General features: G+C 37.3%; 1 protein-coding gene across 8 annotated transcripts in view; it reads right to left on the bottom strand.

Annotated features, from left to right (window-relative positions):
* Nucleotides 1-20501, bottom strand: part of WASF1 (WASP family member 1) — a 101761-nt gene that overhangs the window by 2601 nt on the left and 78659 nt on the right. For 6 of the 8 annotated variants that reach the window (XM_080388183.1, XM_080388188.1, XM_080388184.1 and 3 more), the window contains exons 3-8: nucleotides 16910-17044; nucleotides 7481-7634; nucleotides 6689-6806; nucleotides 5679-5851; nucleotides 3444-3623; nucleotides 1479-2116 (exon numbers count right to left, since the gene is read on the bottom strand). In XM_080388183.1, coding sequence (XP_080244309.1) covers nucleotides 1479-2116; nucleotides 3444-3623; nucleotides 5679-5851; nucleotides 6689-6806; nucleotides 7481-7634; nucleotides 16910-17044 — 1398 coding nt within the window. Of the gene's footprint in view, nucleotides 1-1478; nucleotides 2117-3443; nucleotides 3624-5678; nucleotides 5852-6688; nucleotides 6807-7480; nucleotides 17045-20501 lie in introns of all 8 variants that reach the window. The other 2 variants (XM_080388189.1, XM_080388190.1) reach the window with 2 other exon arrangements.

The following is a 20501-nucleotide window of genomic DNA, read 5'->3' as shown; positions in this document are numbered from 1 at the left end:
CCAGTCCTTCTAATGTAATATCCTGCTTCTGATTTCCCATTAAAAATACACCACCAATTTTAGTACCACTGTGATTAAGCCATTTTTCTATTTGTATTTCCAGGCACTTTCTATACTTTCTCTTCATGATTTCAATTAAAAGTTACAGCTATTTGAGTATCCTAACAAAACAGGTCCTCTTGCAAGCCAGTTTTGATCATGTAATGACCTGGTTTGGGATAAAGTATTACTTAAAGATCAAACACAAAGGAGAAATAACACATACCAACAGTATGAGAAAGTTAAATCCAGGAATTTTAAAAACATGACGGAGGTTATATATTTTGGTTTCATACTCACCGACACCACAGACTGACACAATCTAAATATGACCTACATCCTGTGCTTAATACTGTCTGTTGTCAACTGACTGGCAACGTGAGCACAGGTCCTTAGGTGGAATTTAAGATGTGGTAACTAAAGCCTTTGTTTATTGTGCAAGACTTGGCCAAAAGCGCTTTCAGGGATCACCTAAATTGTACCAGCCAGCTCTCCTTTATTAGTTTTTTTGCTGACATTCTCTACTAATGTTCACACACCACTGCTGTACTCAACTGTTGTTGGTACTTCTTCAGATTCAGTGATATTATCAATTCATCTGCACATAGATACTTCAAAAATATTCTGAATTAGTATTATAGCCTATCTACTGGTATTACAGTACCTGCAGATTCTGTACTGTGCTGTAGGTGCAGAGGAAAACCAAGAAGAATGTAGCAATCTTTCTCAAAACGGTTTGAGTACTACCTGTTCAAGGATGCCACACGGTCAAACAGCAGCACTCACAGTGCAGTGGGGATTTTTCTGGCCATAGGCACGTAAGCTGAAGAGTACAGCGTGTACGTACAGCTCCTCGCTAGATCGTCAGAGGAACCCTGCCCTGCACCTCTGCCATTCATGTGCACTCTGCCAGTGGGGCACCCTGTAAGTTAAGACTGCTCCAGTACTGTGTGGAGACATGTCAAGATCAGATACTTAACAGCTTTAAGTCTTGAGCAATGATTTCTGAATGTCATTTATACGTTGTCGTATGATGCCAACTGATCTGCTCTGCTTTTATCTACCAGTCTGTGAAAAAATGTTTTTCTCTTCTACACAATCTGTAGGTTATGGGAAATAGCCATGCTTTCAGGTAAACAGAAATGAAGATACAACTTCCACAGATCGTCTATGAACATATACTTTTTTAAAAATAAAAAAATCTAACTTCCATAGAAAACCAGTTTTGCCATCCAATCTAAACAACTGATAAGTGCAATTACAAACTGAAAAAAATCTACTTGGCAAAGCGTATGCCATGAAGAATAAAAAGCAGAAACAGACTTCAGATACATTCCTCTAACTTCTTACACATGTGAAATATTCCAGCTCTCAAAGCTAACGTGTATTTAGGAAGTTCCTGAGACGGTTCTTTTTGCCCCATAACAGCCAAACATTACCTTTCCGTATTGCTTCCAGCAGAACGCTTCTAGCATCACTGATTACAGGAAGAGTTGAAGGATGGCGTTTGGGTTCAGGAGCAGGAATCACTTGGGATGGTGGAGATGGAGGCATCAGCGGGGCATGAGGGCCAGGGACAACGGTTGTGGGAGGAGGGTGCAGAACAGGAGGAGGGTGAGAAAGGGCTGCAACTGTGACAGGAGAGGAGGGTCGAATGCCAGGAGGTGGCAAGGGAGGAGGTGGGGGTGGTGGAGGAAGTCCCTGTACTTCAGCTTGTGGAGGAACGGGGTGAACAGGTACAGCTTCACACACTTGGGCAGCTCTAGTGACAGGGGGTGAGGGTTGTGCTAGGGGAGGAGCAATTGGAGGTGGAGCTGGATGTAGGACTCCAGGAGCTATCTGGAGAGGAGCTGGTGGAGGTGGCACAGCTGGGGCTTGCAGAGCAGCTGTAGGAGGGGGTGGTGGAGGTGGGACTGGGGGTGGTGGGGTGGAAGTCATTGCAGCTCTTAATGATGAAGTTGACAAGGCAGATGGAAGAGGTGGTGGTGGTGGTGGAGGAGGAGCGGGGCTCACAAACACTGGTGTTCTGCCTGTTGCTGGTGACTGAGGACGATTTTCTACCAAGCCAGTAGTAGAACTGAAAGATCCAATAACAGGACAAAGTTATTAGAGCTGCAGAATGGAAAAAATAGTAGTAGATTAACTTCTGCAACTAAAGAATACTGAACGCTAGGCATTAAAGAGCATTTATGTACTATGGTGACATACCTACCTCATATACAAGGAAATCTAATTCTCAGTATGGAGTATGCATCGGTCTTCCAACAGACCTCTGCTCAAATTCATCTATTAACTGAGTATATGCTCTTATACAAACCTGCAAAGGTTTCCTATAGTAGTATAATTCTCCCCTCCCATCCCTAAGTAAATGCAAATTATTTTTCTGAAGTAAGGGAACTAGCAGTTCATTAATGGCTTCAATTCACAGAACTTTAAACCCAAAACCAAGTAGAAGCAATGAAGATGAGTTACATTTGAAATACGTATTTGTGGTTTGATGACATGAGTGAGACTAATATCAAAGGTCATCAATTCTTTGAACATAGAGGTATATTTATAAGCTAGATACTCATTACACTGCAACAAATAGGTGAATTGAAGAAAACAAAAGAGAACAGTAAAATTATTTTCCTGGAAGACCACCAGAGGATTTCTTTCAGCTGTTGTGGAAAATTGATCTAAAGAGTTAGGCATTTCTGTGTATGATCTCCTGAACATAAAAAGACAAGTCTTTACAAGAGTCTTGCTGATGTAATAACTGTGTCTGAATGAACTGTCCTCTATTCCAAATTGTATGTACCTGACCATAAAGTAAGATTTTGCATATAAAACAACAGGGCAGTGACAACCAGAGCTTTTCTTTAGAAAATACTCTAAGTATATATCCAGTTCTGGAAAGGCACAGAGAAATAAAAAATTAAAAAACTTGGGGGAAGAAACAGAAAAACCCACTCGCAATTTAGCAAATGTGATGAATATGTAGTTTTGACAGCTGACTGTCTTACTGCGATATATTCTTCCTTTTATGTAGGCTGAAACACAGCTTAGTTTTACAAATTTCAGAAATTCCAAAGTGAAATCCTGAGATTCTAACATCTCTTGCAGAAACATTTTCCATACAGTTAGCTTGTCTTGTCATTTAACTCTGAAGGCGACACGGTCGCAGTATTAATGGCAAGGTGAGGCCTGTCCCCACAATGGTACCCTACCGGGTTTAGATGCTGCCCTTTCTCTCTGGTTCCTTTGTGGCCCTGCAGCTGCAGACACATCAGGGCTGTGGACTGACACAGCCCCTAGGATGTGTGTACTGCTTGGCTTGCATGGAAATAATACTAGTGACTATTAAGGGTTGGCAGGAACTAAAACTCCCCAATAAACCTGCATGTGGCGCGACTACTTTGTACCTAACACAAGGAGGCACAGGTTTCACATCTCCTGCTCCATGCATTGGAGGTGGTGGTGGTGGTTCATGTGGTCTGACCAACACTCGCTCCTCGGCTCTGTTCAGAAGCTCAGACATCTGGCTATAGGGTAATGCAGAAAGTGAGTATGATCCATCCATATGATCCACATATGCTTGAGATCTGTAGGAAAATGGCAAAAAATGATCCAATTTAACCTTTAGTAAAAGTATTCGTGCCCTCAGCTACAGTCCTATACTTCAGTTTGATTTCTGAATGCAAGTATCTCCTCTGCACTGATGCTGCATATTGTACTTCATGGCTTTTTAATAATTTACCCCATTTTCCAGGCCATTGCTTCTAGCAGCTCAAAGGTTTAAGGGTTTTGATAGGTATATCAGACAATTTCTATAGTATGTGTGTGATCTTAGTGTTTATTAGTCACATTATTTTGAGTTAAGTAAACACAGCAATACAATCAGAAACACATATATACCAGTGTATTATGAATCAGACAGTAATTTTTTCTGCTCCTCAGTCTCTACATATATGCAACCATATTCTTTTATAACATTGATGAAACATCCATCAATGTTAGAATGGGAGAACACAACAATTTAGCTGAACTGCTGTCAGAGGACCTACATTCCAATATATACAGAGACCTCATTACTTTAGACCTAATACTTTGTAGCTATACAACAGCTATAAGGAAGATAATCTAAACCTCTATTGAGTAGTAGCGGTAAAGAAAGATGATTAAACATACTTGTTGATGACAGCTTTAGACACATCTCAAGGACCTTATCACTTAGAAAATTTTAATTAACTACTCAATGAAAGATTTTTAAAAAAATTCTTTATTGAATCCAGAGGAAGTGTGTTTGCAGAACACCTTCCAACAAGTAAAGCAATACTCTACATTTCCACATACTGCCACCACTGTAGCATCTAAGACTATTAAATTCTTTGGGGGTGAAGTTCTTACCCTGTTAATCCAAAGCTTGGTGCTGTTCTGTATCTGAACATGCTCTGCACATGTAGTGCTCCCAAGCACTACAGCATTATTTATAATTGCATTACTGGTACTGAGATAATCAAGATTTAGGCCAGACTCCTGCCTGTATATAAAAGCAGTCCTTCAACAAGTGTCTAATGCAGAATGTGATGTACAACACAACAGAAGGACAGCAGGAAAGTAGATGTTTCTGCCAACAACTTGTCACAGCAGTCTACAAAGATAAGATACTACAAAGCATCACAGAAAAATGCTAATCACCATAACCTGAGTTGTACCCTACTGAGTGAAATGCACTGAGACCATTTTTACTTTCTGAACTGAGCTAAGTTTTCTACATTTTCCATTTTTCAGACAGCAAACACTATCTCCTAGAGTTGTCACTGGTAAGTTTTGTTTGAAGGCCTTACAAAGCTAAACAAAACACTCTCTTATGGTACGCTTTTGGCCAGCAAAGGATATGGGAAAAATGTAACTAGTTTTTGGAGGACAATGAATACTTCTTAATTAAAAGAACCACAAGCCCCCCAAAAACATACCCCCAGAACTCCCAATACTGCTTGTCAAGCCTCTTTCCTATCAGACGTTTCTTGGCTGGTAAAACAGACTTGGTTTTGCACAAGCACCAGAAGCGTAAACACAGCAGATGTGTACCATATGAAATGCTACTTTTAGCCACCAGCAAATAACGTGCTGTGAAACGAAAATCCAACAGGTTGGATTTTGTAATAGACTATAACCAGAAATGTCAATCAAATCTTGGATTTGCTCAAGAGTAAAGAGAAGCTCAGTGTTCTCATTTGAGTTCCAAGTGGATGTTTGTTCACATCACACCCATCTTCTAGTCTTGGCTGTGTCTGCTTAAGAAAACTCAAGAGACTGGAATAATAAGGATTTTGTAGGTCAAGACGGGAATATAGTGACACACCTGGGTGCAAGCTTGCAGCAGTGACGCTACACCATCTTCCAGATGCAGACAACAACACATCCACAAGGATACAATGAGTTCCAAAGGTGCACGCTACACTTAAAAATAGCAAGATAATAACTACTCCTTTAAGGACACACTAAGTATTTTAAAATTGAGGTTTTGTTGAGCTAAATCAATGATTTCCAGTGCATTTCAATAATAGCAGTAGCATCCCATCATTTACCATTCCTTAAGCATGTTCACTATGAGTATCTGTACCTAATAAAGCATAGAAAAAATAAAAAGGAACCTTGATTCAAAATGTGAAGCTGGGCCATTAGCAACTTCAATGTGCTTATGTAAGAGGTTAGCATCATCTTCTGCGAGCTCTGGACCTTGGGCTAACTTCTGCCACTCTCTCCGTCTGTCATGAGGTGCCCTTGGCACTTTTTCTGGTTCATGAGGGCGATCTAGATTTTTCTGCTGTAGGAGAGTTGTGCAAACAAAACTGACAACTAAGACAGTGTTTTTTAATTAGCTGCATTTAAACATCAGCCACAAAATAATGAAAACCAATCCCAATTCAAGTACAAGAAAAATTTACTTTCAGTATTAAAGACAATATGTAAACCAAAATGATTTGTTAGAGGCAGAAACTTCAGTCTAGTGGATAATTAGCTGAATAATACAGAGAAAAATAACTGTATAAGTAGCTTTTTATTCTAAGTCTGAAATGAAATTATGAATCTGACACTTGTATTTACTGTCTCTGTGTATGAAATACAAAGAATAACAATGAAACAAAAAAGTAGCATTACCTTTGCAGAAGTGTTTTATTTTAAGAAAATATAAACAAAGTGCTCTATTCCTACTGATTTCTTTTTGGTTTAGAGTAAACATATCCATTAGAATGTCATTCAAGCTTTTTCACCTGTGAGATTGTTAGAATTTTGTATTATAAAAATGCTTTTCAGTAAGATTCTTTATTCTTGCTGTATTCCTCCTTTTTTTCCTTTTTGAGTCATTGCTAGAAGACTTACAAGTTTTGGCAAACCTGCTGTTAGTTTCATTAAGACAGCATGAAACCTCTAGGCCCTTTTGTATTATTTTACTATTATTGTTGTTGTTGTTATTATTATTTTTATATTTATTTGTTAAAGTTAATGGAATTGAATGAATACCGGTAGCTTTAGTTGAATGAAGATGACTCTGTAAAGTTTGGATTGTTATTAATTGCATAACCAAAAAAAGTACCATAACTGCAAGTAAACCCTTTCCAGGAAAAAACAACCAGAAGCTATGTAAAGCTAACATATATACCTTCTGCTTCCTCTTCTCTTTTCTTTTGTCCTCGGTGTCCTGCAGCATTTTTTCCTTCCACAGATCAAAGAAGTATGAAGGATTGGTATAAAACTTCAGACCCTCTTTTCCATCATCCCTGAAATACAATGACACAGATCAGGCATACTATTTATCCGACAACACATGAATCCAAACATTTAAGGCAAAGGAAAGGCATAACAAAGAATACCTAGTATCTCAGACCCTGCAATATTTTACTGAACGTTAAAAAGATGAACATTGACCTCCTGTGCCATCATTTTTTACTATCTTTCCTTGTATTCAAGGTCTGGTTCTAGGAAAGTAACTCTAACACAAGCTGCAATATCATAAATCCCATTCCAGTGACTCAAATATTGCACTTAAAATAACGAACACATTTGTGTGGCTGCTCGTGTTCAACTATGATTCAAACTGACTTTGGGGCACCAAACAACATTCATTTCCATTAGAGATCTTTCCTTCTACATACTTAACTGCTTATTTTCTTCACTTAACATTCAAGAGCATTATACAGTTTAATAAACACAGATAATAAAAATAGCTTTTTCTTAACCATTGTTACACTGGGGTAAAATCTGAGTCAAGTGGAGTAGTTTTAATGTTTACAATGTCTTCTGCTGCCTGCATTCCTTCAGCAGCTTCACAGTTTTATAGTCTGGCTCCTTAAATACTCAAGTGCTACTCAACATGAGCAAGATGCCTGGATACAGCATCTCTATTGCATAAAATAAGCTAGAAATTGGTTTTGATTAACTTTGTTTTACTAACCTGTAAGGGGTGAGAATGTTAAGCGGAGGAGGCTGTTCACAAATATCATAAGTTTCTTGCAAAGGAATAGGCAGAGTTTTGCGGTCAAATAGCTGTTGATCTTGAATTGTGGAACTCCGGAAAGCTTTCCTCATTGTAATGTCCTGCAGTGACACTGAAAGGGGGTATTACCGTTTAAAAAACCCACCAAAGTTTACTGGGACCGATCTGGAATTGCTTAATGGTGGTTAGAATATAAATACTAAGCATTACCTCTAGTATCTTATGCATTTTACAGCAAATATAATTTCATATAGCACTACTGCCACAGCAAGATATTGTCAGACTGTGCAAAACATGCTTGTGATGTTCTAGCACATTATCCTCTGCTTAGCTTCACCAGGAAGTTTTTGTCCACCTGGATAGATATCAGAATTCTGCCCCTCCAAAGTTGTTCAGCAACTTGTTTACTGTAGCTATAAAATACCACTCTGTAGTTCAGAAGTACCCGATACCATTTACCAACTCCATTTCACAATCCTTTCGGTACTAAGAAATTACTCTCTGTCTTGAGGTATAGAGTTCACCTTTATACTATCAGCAAGCCAAACTCTGCCTTCCTTGCATGCAGGCAGCAGTTCCACTGAAGGCCCACTGAGATGCCAAACCAGCAAATCATTCAAGCTTATGCTACTGATGTCAGTGAGTTTTAATGGGAGGTGATGCTATGTTCCAACACATGAAACTAGTCAAATGTTTTTTAGTCAGACTGTTGAATTGAGATGAGACTTCTCTGTTTAATTCAGGTGAGACACCTTAAATGTTTAAGCACAGTAGTTAGGAATAATTAATTATCTTTATGTGTGTTTCAAAGGGACACGGTGCTAGGTGAATGCAGTAGATTAAACAGTGACTTGAAATATACTGACTTACTGCTATTAAAGCCCCTATATATTTTTCTATTTCACAATCGCTAAAATTTAGAAAAAAGATTAATGGAAAAGTGACCAAAACTGATGAAACTTGCACTTTTAATTCCAGAAACATTGTACCCATTACGTCTTATATTTTTCTCCCTCCTTGATCTTCAGTTACTACATCTGTGAAGCCCAGCTGTGTCTCAAGACTAACCTTGCAGCCAACCTTAGACTCTCACTAGATAGAGCAGCAGACCTTTTCATTGGTTTGGGCTTTTTTAAAAATTTAATCTCAAACAATACTGAAAACAGTTTTAAGACATACTAGCAAAGAGGGTATTTTCAGCACATGCATTTTATCTATAAATAGTTACGTTTATTTTATACAAACAGGTTGATAGTAGCGCCCCTTTACTCAAAATGAGAGGACACCCCCCACCCCCCGCCCCTTTCCTGTATCCCTAGGGCCTTCGGGAACAATTTTTTAGAAGACTTCATCTGTTTAAGCTCAAAACTGCATTTTACTCTGGTTCCTGTAACACATATGTGTGTGTACACTTGTATGTATGTACGCATACACAGAGCTGGATTTCTATGGTATGATCACAAAGGGGCAGAAAGCAGGATTTTTTCCAGAGGGCTTGTAATTCCTGGAATGTTCTATCTTCTTACCTAAGCGTTTTGGCAGCATCCTTTCTGAGGCTAAAGATGGGATTTATTTGATTTTCAGTTTGGCTTTTGAGGCTTACTATAGTTGGCAAGGTTGTGTGTTCCTGGAGAAGTTTCCTCCTTTTTAGCCTTAGGTTCTATTTTATTACAGTGTCTTTTGTTCTTTTTAATACCTTTAATTAGCTGCTCAGAAGCCTTTTAAAGTGTGTGAAAGAAATATTATAATATATGAATGTCAGCTAGGAGTCTCAATTTCTGCAGGTATTTTTTAACTCATAAATAACCATATATATTTTGTACCTGTCAAGTACAGGTTGTAATTTGTGGCAGAAGTTCCAATTAGAAGAACTGGGGTTTACCTTACCTAAAACCCTAGTCTTAGGTTCTTTTACACTTCAGCGGTTTTTCTTTGGGTTATTGGTTTTACAAATCTCACTGAACATACTTGTTCAGAGTTGCTTGGCAATCCTGCAAGTCTTTAAACTGTCTGAAACTTATTGGAGACTAGGCCAACGAAAGAAAAGGTAGTGTACTTGTCTTTGAACCTGTGTACATTCTGAAGGAAATAAATTAATTTATTCCAATAAATAAATACATTTCTTTGTTCTAATATTAGAATGCTCACAGAGTATGTAGCATCACAGTATTAAGACATACATTGCTCTGTAAACTCTTCATTAGCATTCCTTACTCTCTTCAGTGAGCAAATACAGCTGGTCTAATTCATCATCTCCATCTTCTTGTTTAAATTTTGTAAAAATGTACAAGGGGATAACAGACCTGAGGATAATCAATCAATCCCCAACAATAAATGTAGATTACTTTCTCTTCTAAAACTAAGCTGCATAGCAACAGTCTTTATATAAAACATACACTGCAGAATTTCAAACAGCTATCGGCATTTTCTGCGCTGATATCCAATGACCAGCATTCACTGAAAAGCATGGCATTGTTCAAAACAACTGACTACATTAAGACAACATCACTAAGGAAATGAAAGGACGAGGCGCACAAAATACTGAGAATCATGACACTGATATAACTTGCCTGCATACAGGGATCAGGTAAATCCCATGTTGCAAGCACAGCGTAGTCCTGGGCTGTGCATGGTTTGGCTTACAAAGCCATTTGTTTAGCTCGCCAGCTGGCTACGGAACAGAAGCCCTCCGTGGCTTGCCACCTCAGGGGAAAGAATATGTGAAAACCCGGCTGGTCATCCAGCCATTTAGCTTTGGCTCGCTGACAAACTGGCACTGCAAGAGGACAGGTCAAACAAGTTGGATGCATGAATTCAGGTCTGAGAAGAGACAAGACACAGGAGGAGGAGTTGGAAAGGCTGCAGGCATTTGATTTGATGCTGACAAATTTAAGCTTCCAGTTGCCCAATTCCTAACTAGCACCAGAACCTTCATACAGCCCAAGATCCTAAATTTCACATGGATACATTTTCCTACAAGTCCATCTGCTACATCACTTGCGTTTACTGCAATGAATGGAAAATGGAGTCTTAAATAATTTCCTTAAATTGTGAACATCTCAAAATTTAAGTTGAACATTCATACCACAATGTGAACAAATGTCAGCTTATCTTTACTGTGTCTGTTGTTTGGATTGGATGAATTATATCAGCCAGTCTAACTTCCAGTACACCACAGTATTTTCTGTATAATTAAAAATTATCTCTGTCTGAAGGTTAAACTATGACCCTTTTGAACATTTAGTTTTGAAAAAGAGATGCCAGTCCATCTTTTTTTTGCAGTCAACAACAAACTGGGGAAAAAAGGTATTTAAATTGCACTCTAATTAATATACAATAACTTACGTTTCTTTGGGGCTGAACTACAAATTAAATAAAAGAACACACCAGTAATACACATATATAAAATAACATTTTATATCCTGTTAAGCCTCTCATTAAACTGCAATCCTCAATTTGTAGTAAACGTCAGGTATGGAGCACATCAGTGTACCGAGAGAGAGTAGCTATTTTTACATTTCAAAAGGTATTAAAGATTACATTTTATTTTACCTTACCTGAAGAAAAAAAAAATGTTGCTAGATTTTTTTGTTCTTTTAAACTCACTCTAACATACAATTTATGACAAGGTTCTAGACCAAAAGATACTGCTCTCCTAAAGGTGGTAAATAAATAAATAAAATATATTCCTTGCAAAAGGTTGCTCTCTCAACACTTTCTGAAGAATGTCATCCTGACAACTCTATGAACTCTTATGACCATGAACTCTCGAATGCCACAGCTGTGACTCCTCGCAGAACTGAATGACTATGGGAAATTATATACAAATCAATGGGCTTTGCTGCCCACAATTCCCTTTCGGTGTTCAAAATCTTACCCAGAGATTTGAAAAGTTCAGGGAAGAAAGAATGACAATATCAAGTGAATAACCAAGTCAGAAGATTCCAGTTAAAAGTAATTAACTGGTGTGTGTGTGTTGAAAATTCTGTTCAGATAAAGATTTGTGCAATTCAGTTCCTAAAGAAGCTGAAAACTTCAAGTCTGATTTCTACTTTAAGTATTTTGTATTTTTACTGACTATTCACTTCAGCAATGCCTAGAATTGCACACATACTGGGTTTCTCTGCCGTGAGAACACTTCTGACTGGTCACTGCAGGTTTAATAGTGGCTAAACGAGAGACTAACGACTTCAGCAGAACAGAAACTACTCTCCTTTGGGCTTGACCCCAACACAAGAAATTCACATTTTCTCAAATACTGATTTAAAAAAATTCAAACCAGCTCAAACACCCTTTGGATAGAGAATATATGTAGCTTAACTACTACAGGTAAACGAGAAGATGTAAATGTTAGAGCAATCATTTTAAGAGGACTCAGAAGCTGCTTTCAATGCAGTGTGTAGAACCAGGGAGCCCCAGGCAGCCCATTAGGGAAGATGTGAATCACCCAGCTACATCAAGCAGCAAATCTGCTGCTGACTCTCAAGAAGACCTGCACATTATTTAGCAAATGACATTTTGTCCAGATCCCTCTTTTTACATACAAAATACAAATTATGCAGTACCATGGTTTTCCCACTGAACTATTAAGCCTTGGACACTAATTTAAAACTCATTTACTTACTAAATAAGCTATAAATTGAATCAAGGGCTAAGAAAATTGGAGAAAAAGCATGTAGAGCAGTTGGAGTTCAGCTCATCTGCACAGATCTTTGAGAGGGAGATGCACTCAAATCCTACTTTCATTAGGTGGACATGCACCAGGAAAAGTGACCTGCTATACAATTTAATTTAACAGTCTTTTTCTTTACTTGACTTTGGGGGTGAAAATTTTTAGAATGAATTGACAGTAGTGTTATCCTCCACATTAACTACATGTGGAGGTCATGATGCAAATCTCATGTGCTCCCTGTTCTTAACTTTGATTACATTTATACTCAAGCCACCAAAATCCTCTTCAGAGGTTAGACAGTGAGCTGCCCCTTAAAATAGGATTCACTACTCTTTCCTTCTAAGTCTCATATGGGCCAAGTATCCTGCTTTTAAAGTTGTCTGACTCTCCCATTTTCAGAAATATACAGATCAAAATTAGCTATCAAGCTTTTTAGGTTTCTCCCCACTTTTTTTTTGGCCTATAGCACAACATCAAATCTCTCTTTAGCATGAATCCAGCAGGATTTCTGAACTATCCTTGTTGTGACAGGGTAGTATTCCCAGAATGTTTACTAAAAAACAAGCCATGTATTCAAAGCCAGAAACCTACTGAAATACAATTCACAACATTGTTTGATTCCTTTCCTGAAGTACGCCAGGCTGCTCACCCATAGCACTTCTGCCATTATGCTTTTTAAGTTGCTTGTCAGATTTGTAATAGAAATGCAATAGAAACCAAGAATGTGATACACTGCACTTGAGATTAAGAGCCTTTCCAGTTATTTAAATTTATTTAAACTTCCAGATTTAAATAGAATTAGGCAGTTCATATTAAGGAACTGCTAAATTAATACCGGAATACACAGATAAACTCTTAGTTTATGAATTCTCCTTCTGCCATGATACCATTTATTTCTGAGTGATACACAACTATTTTCTAATACTTCAATACACTGTACATTAGAGCTGTACTGTGCATCAGCATTTCAAAAAAGAACAACATAAAGGCTAAAATGAATATCCTTTTTAAAACTGTCCGATTTGTACGGACATTAAATTAGTAACTTGTACATCAAGCTTAATGGCACAAACAAGTTCAAAAAAACATTGGTAAACTAATAAAAATCTATTATACTTACACAATTTGCATATATATGGAGAGATTTAGTAATGTTATTTATAAAGTAAATACTGAAATTAAAAGTGGTTGCAAAGAAACTATAAGGTTTACTTTCTGACCTATGAGGATATCTTACATTGCTATTGAAAATGTCAACCTTAGTTCACCTCACTAGCAAGAATGTGTCTTCCTGGTCCTAAAAACACACCAGATATGATAACTCTTAAAAACATATATACTAGTTTCCCAACTGAAATAAAAGTTCAATTTACCAAACAGAGGATTTCTTTTTGTCTGTATGCAAGTTTAGTATCTCTTCTGAGGGGGAAAAAACCCCACTTGTATGTAAAAAGAATAATGTAAAAAAAAAAAAAAAATCAATTACAATGTGAAATTGATAATTCTGAGAAATCAAGATTTTGAAAACAGTGTAATAATTCAAACCAAACAAAGTTCATAGCAATTCTCCTATAACGGAAAGACTGTGCACCAGGAGTTAGTTCTTTCAGGATACAATCCTAGCCTTGGTTTCATTTGGTTTTATTCTTTCACAGAGATACTGCAATAATTCAAAATGAGAAAACACATAGATTATTCCAAAAAATCAGAGGTTTTTCTTACTTTGACTCTACCAGAAACATCTTGTCAAGTACCTGCACCTCATTCAATGAATCTGACTTGGGCTGGTTTTATTCATGCCACTTAGCTTTAAATGAATCTTAATTTCTTCCTCTGTGTAATAGTGTGGGCCCAAAGGAACACATTAAATCTTCTATTACTGCCTGCTGGCAACGAACTAGCAAATGAGACTCATTTTACAAGTATAGCCCATTTTACACATGCTGTTAGCTAAGCAGAAGTACTGAAATTTGCTTAATTCTTGCACAGAGGGTTAGGGAAGATAAATCCAAATGTTTTCCCCACACCTTCATGCCTTAATATCCTCCAGCTATTTTAGCCCAGATCAGGACTAAAAACCATTTGTGAATAGTTTCTAAATTTCAAGCCAAAACAGGATACTTAAGGAGAAACAGTTTCCGGATCCCTAATTTTTAAGGAAATCATAGGATCATAGAACCATTTATGTTGGAAAAGACCTTTAAGATCATCGAGTCCAACTGTTAACCCAGCACTGCCAAGTCCATCACTAAACCATGCCTCTAAGCACCACATCTACATGTTTTTTCAGCACCTCCAGGAATGAGGATTCTACCACCCCCCTGGGCAGCCTGTTCCAATGCCTGATGATACTTTGAAGGAAGAAACTTTCCCTACTGCCCTATCTAACCTCCCCTGGTGCAACTTGAGGCAGTTTCCTCCTGTCCTATCGCTTGTTACCGGGGGGGAAGAGACTGACTGACACCCACCTGTCTGCAACCTTATTTCAGGCAGCTGTAGAGAGTGATAAGGTCCCCCCTGAGCCTCCTTTTCTCCCGGCTAAACAACCCCAGTTCCCTCAGCTGCTCCTCATACGACTTGTGCTTTGGACCCTTCACCAGCTTTGCTGCCCTTCTCTGGACACGCTCCAGCACCTCAGTGTCTTTCTTGGAAGTGAGTGGCCCAAAACCAAACACAGTATTCGAGGTGCAGCCTCACCAGTGCCACCAGTGTACAGGGGGACAATGGCTTCCCTAGTCCTGCTGGCCACACTGTTTTGGATACAAGCCAGGATGCTGTTGGCCTTCTGGGCCACCTGGGCACACTGCCCAACATCAATTTCCTCTCATCTCCTTTGCCCTCATGTGGTGACTCAGTTCTGGGCAGATGTTTGTGAATAAGGAACACTGGGTATGGCTCAAGGACTGGATATTGTTAGGTTAATAAAAATAGTCATGAACACTGAGGAATGCACGTGTTCCTCTGAAGCACTAGCAGTCACTGCCGTTTTGGGGCATGAGAGACAAATTCAGGATTATCAGATTTGAGTCACACTTAGCCAGTCTGGACTTGATCAAGTAGACCTCTTTTCAGCCCTGTTTTCTTTAATTGCAGTGTCTGTCCCTTTCTTTAGCTATACAGTTTAGCAAATGCTACATTATACACAGGACTGTGAAATGTTATTCCCCTGGTGCATTTGGGACTACATACTACTTAAAAATATTTCTAGCAATTCTCTAATATCAAATAGCTATGGATATTTAGTAGTGAAACCTAAAGTGAAACTCATCAAAGGCCTTTGCAGGAAAGTACAATTTTCCATCTTGCTATCCTGTAACATCCTTAGATGCTTTAACTCAGTGACCTCAAATGGTCTCTCTATTTTCCTGAAATGAGAATGGTTGCCATACTAGATGGAATGCCATATCAACATATAGCCCACTGATTTAAACAAAAAACTAGGCTGTCAAGGGTAAACACCAAAATGACATAAACACTCTTACAAGATTACAGTTGCTGACAATTTGCTACTGTACACAGGAAGGATTTTTGTCATCCAATCATAATAAACATGGTATCTTATTGGAAAAAGAGGTGTATGTGTATGATTTATGCTTAGTTTTCAAGAGACTTGGAAAATCCCATTAATGTAAGAATTCCCCTACACAAGTCACAATTTCGTGGAGAATCTGCTACTAGCTGTGAACAGCTGTCTTTTTAAACATGCCCTAAAATTAATGTCATGCAAGATACAGAATCAAAACTTCCTTAGCTTGATTTTGCTATTAGTGAAGTTTCCACGTCAGTAACTGAAGACAGACTGAAGACCATGCTCCTGGTTTGACACTTCATTTTTCCTGACTGACATATCTAGACAATCAGAACTGAAACAGCCTTCTATACTTTAAAACTGGATCTCACAAGCAATCAAGTTATTTTTCATGATAGGATGTTGCTCTACTTTCTACGTCTTAGCCATAGAGTCTAGAACATCCTAAAACTGTTTAGGGTTACAAGACTTTTCACAGTTCCACCGGTAACAAACAGATATCCAGGAAGGCAAAAAAGCTTTATGGCATTTACATATTTGGTGGTCAATGTAATCACATCACAAAGCCTATGTATCACTTAAATCCCATACAAATTCTATCTTACAGGCATGAGGCATACCATATTGACTTTGGAAGTACTTGTTTTCTGAGCACTAACCAATATTTATAGCACTTAAAGCTATTTAGGAAGAATCCAAGGGGACATACAGCATCAACAAATGGAGCTATGTAACTGTAACTCCACACAGAAAGTAACAAGTTAAATGTAAAACCCCTTCTTGGACAGATGGTTGCATTCCATGGGAATTTGTAGGAAGGTAAAAAAAAAAAAAAAAAAAAAGGTAAAGACTTATCTCCAAGCATTCACATAATAATACGTATTATTAATATTACTAACACTAATACATAACACTACTGAAGTGACACATACTCCTGTAACAGTTTTTATGTAAATTAATTCACAACAGTACTGTTCAGTAACCATAAAAATGTTGAGCTCAGAAATGTGCTCAAGCCTGTAAAAGAAACCTGTAGCAGAAAAAGAAATGGACCTCTTTGTCATGATGGGTTTTTTTTTTTGCTGTGTTCCTACAAGAATTATCTAAACTATTATAATTTCCATTTCATGTATCAGTGGTGTCTGGGTGACAAAGTAAGAAATCTTTAATGCAAGAGTTAACTTACATTCTTCTTCCTTTGGATCGAGTTGTGTAACACTGACAGATAAGCGATCTACACGTTCTTGTAAGGAGTTGACTCTAAATGAGAAACTGTGTGCTTCATTGAAAAGTTCACCAAATATATCTTCAGCATATTTACCTGAAATTTAAAAATAAATAAATAAATAAATAAATCAAGCATGCCACAAGACAGCGAGATGAGTTTGCCTTGAAAGAGATTTCTAACTGCTGTTTAAGTAAATCTAAGATGCATGAGTATTGTTTGTAACAACCCACACCTACTGAGCCCATTAAGAATGCTTCAGAAAAGTAATTAAAAATTAAATATTTAATTTTTAATTTATTTATCAGAAATGAAATTATTTAATACATTACAGGGAAGATATTCACCTGGTATAAACTGATTTCACTATGCTGATATGCAAGGGACTGTTTAGTTGCTTGGATATGTATAAAAGGATGATTTCCAGCATCTGAAGTTGTTCCTGTATGAGCAATAACTAATCTTTCCAAGTGAAATTTATCTCAACTTTTCTGAAAATGAAGCACAGCTTCTAATCTTTCTAATACAGAAGATCAGATATTTACATCCAGGTTAATTAGAAGCAGCGTATTCAAAAAATACACTCTAAAATAACAAATCCTACTTTGAAGGATCAAAATTCTACTAACTGATCAACTTAGACTGAAGTAAAAGAAGACTCTCCTTGTCCAGTTCAATGGACATTACACATTTAGCCCAAAACAGCAGGAGATTAAAGTATCATGAGAAAAGGTCTACAGACAGATTACTCCATATAGTGCTTCTAATGTCCCCTGGACTCAACTTAAGTAGTCTGTCAGTGCCACTGAAAACAGATCACCAGACTGCACAGCAAAATTTGTAGCCACATTTGGGAAATACCACATGACAGTTTTTGAAACTTTCTACCATACCATGCGTATATAATTTGTGTACTGTTTGTGCACTTACATTGGTTTTGGAAGTAAGAATTTCACAAATTCCTAACTACCTGGTTTGCACACAAGTTCTGACAGGTCCAACAGGAAAGGACAGTTATGAAAATTTTGCCTTTGGTGAACAATACAACTGGAGGTATACATAAAAATGAGAACATTTTAAAATAAACACATCAAAAGGACAAAAATGAAATCCCTGCAGATACTGTGGAAACTACTTAAAGGTACTATGCAGTAAGCACAAGGCCAGCACATACCATTTATTAGGACTTAGACAATAGCAATAGAAAACCAGCACGACTACAAACAACAGAATATAAAAGGGACTATCAGAAGAAATGTACAGATAATAGAAAAAAAAGAAACAGAAATAAAGAAAATGGAAAGGATTGTAAATTCTGGCATACTAAACATAAAACCCAAAAACTAGCCTGAGGAACAGCTAGCGAACTAATAATAAATATTCCTTCAAAGGAACAAGAAAGGCTGCTAGGAAGTCTGCACAGCCAACTAGTAATGAGGGTATAAAAAGTACTCAGAGAAGACAACACCCCTGAGGATAAGTTAGTTTAACACTTTCCACTGGTATTCAGTGGAAGAAATTTGAGAGACCCTCATGCCAGAACTCTTTGTGGAAGGCTCAAAAAACCTGAAGGGATGATACAAAAATTACACAACTAAAAGGAAAAAATGATCTGTAAAGTATCAGTAACGATTTGTAAGTCTCTGCTGAAAGGTAGCAAGCACAACAGTAATGTTCAAAATTTTTTTCATGGAACATCTTGAGAGCTACAGGCCTGTTAGCCTGAAATCCAGACAAATTACTATAAATGACTATGAAGAACTGAATTAGCAGACACCTGTATGACTTGTTGGAAAATAGACAACGCAGCTTTTGTAAAGTGAAACCTCTGAAGGGTCTAAAAGCACACAGAGAGCCATTACTTAGTTAGATTTCCAAGAGAGTTTTGAAAGTCCTTAATCAAAGCTTTTTAGGAAAACTTAACAGACGTGGCACAAAAAAGAAACAACATGGCACAGATAAATAATTCCTTAAAAGGTAGAAAACAGAGGACTGGAGTAAATCACTGGTCTTCACAGCTGAGAAAGGTGAGTTTTCATAGATTTCTCTAACGGGACCCTATGCTGTTCAAGACACCCATAAACGACCTGAAAAAAATGAGATTAAAGTTCACCAACAATACTCAATCACGGAAAAGAAACACACTGAGCATTATTAGTAAAACAGAAACCCCAGCTGGTTGAAGAGGCTTCCACACCGAAAAGCTGGAGGCTGGGAGATTAGTAGGAGTATCATACATGCTTGCCTTGCTGTCATTCTTGGAGCATCTGTTATTAGCTACAGTCAGAAGCAGATCAAAGGTGCAGCCATTCTTAGAACCTTTGTCTTTAAGTACCAGTCCACAGTAAAATAGAGATGGAAAGTTAGTAAAGTCTACTTAGCTTGCAACTCACCTAACATAAGACTTTCTAATATATGTCTTGAAACTCTGAAAAGTTTATGTTCTTTAACCTGTATCTGAAGCAAGAGAAATTACTTAAAAATGTGATCCACTAAGAGCAAGATTACTGAACTTTTAATATATATTTACTAAAAATTTAATGCATTTCACGTAATTATTATATTCAGATATATTATTTAATTTTAATTAGACAACTCACATAATATTAAGACACATGCAAGTTAAAATTAAAATCAAGTGTAAAATTCAATGTATAGAATAGAAAGTAAATTGCAGGGCTCTCAAATCCAGTAACTTCCCTTTTGCAGGTGTATTTCAAGGCTACAAATTTGTTTTATCCATATCCACCTCACTTCAGCAGGTTTAAAAATCACCTACCTCATTAATGAGGTCCAATTGCAAGTAAACTGTCTCAAAAATATTTTCATTATGTTGCATACAGTCACAAACATATTGCAAGGAATAATTTGCCTGTGCTTATGAACACTAATCCTCCAATGGGAAATACATTGAAAACAACCTGTTGCATTTGAAGTGGTACACCAAACCTAATGTCTCTACCTACATGCCCGTTGGCAGTCTCTTTATTTAGCTCGAAGTATATTTAAATGCATGCTTTTTCAAACAAAGTAAAATGTTTGCTTTTAGTGAAATGCACAGCTTTGTTCAAAAGAATACTATATGTGAATGTATATGTGTATACAACATTTATAAGCCAGTGTGTTTATTTATATCACTGTCTCTGTGTGCATTTTATACAAATAGGTCTTCAATTTTCAATGGATTACAAAAGACAGGATTACAAGTGATAACATTGAACAAAATGTCATATAAGTGAAAAAAAGTATAAGAATAAAACACATTACTAAACAACGCTGATCTCACTCCACTTAATTTATGGGTAATATGTTAGAAGAGTAAGGAATCAAAATTAATTCCATTATATTGAATGAATATTCCAAAGTATTATTAACACTTCAGAAAATTTACATCATTATGGGGCTGCTTGATGAAAAACTCTACTCTTGTTTCATGTAGCATAATAAAGAGAATGACAGTTGACTATGACAATTAACATAATGCCTTAGGATCTTGGTCACAGCTGGATACGTAATACCAGATTAGAAAGATCAGTGATCTTGTTTGCCTCTT

The sequence above is a fragment of the Falco punctatus genome (assembly GCF_963210335.1).
Source record: "Falco punctatus genome assembly, chromosome: 5".
Lineage (NCBI taxonomy): Eukaryota > Metazoa > Chordata > Aves > Falconiformes > Falconidae > Falco > Falco punctatus.
This window is presented reverse-complemented; position numbering and strand designations above follow the sequence as displayed.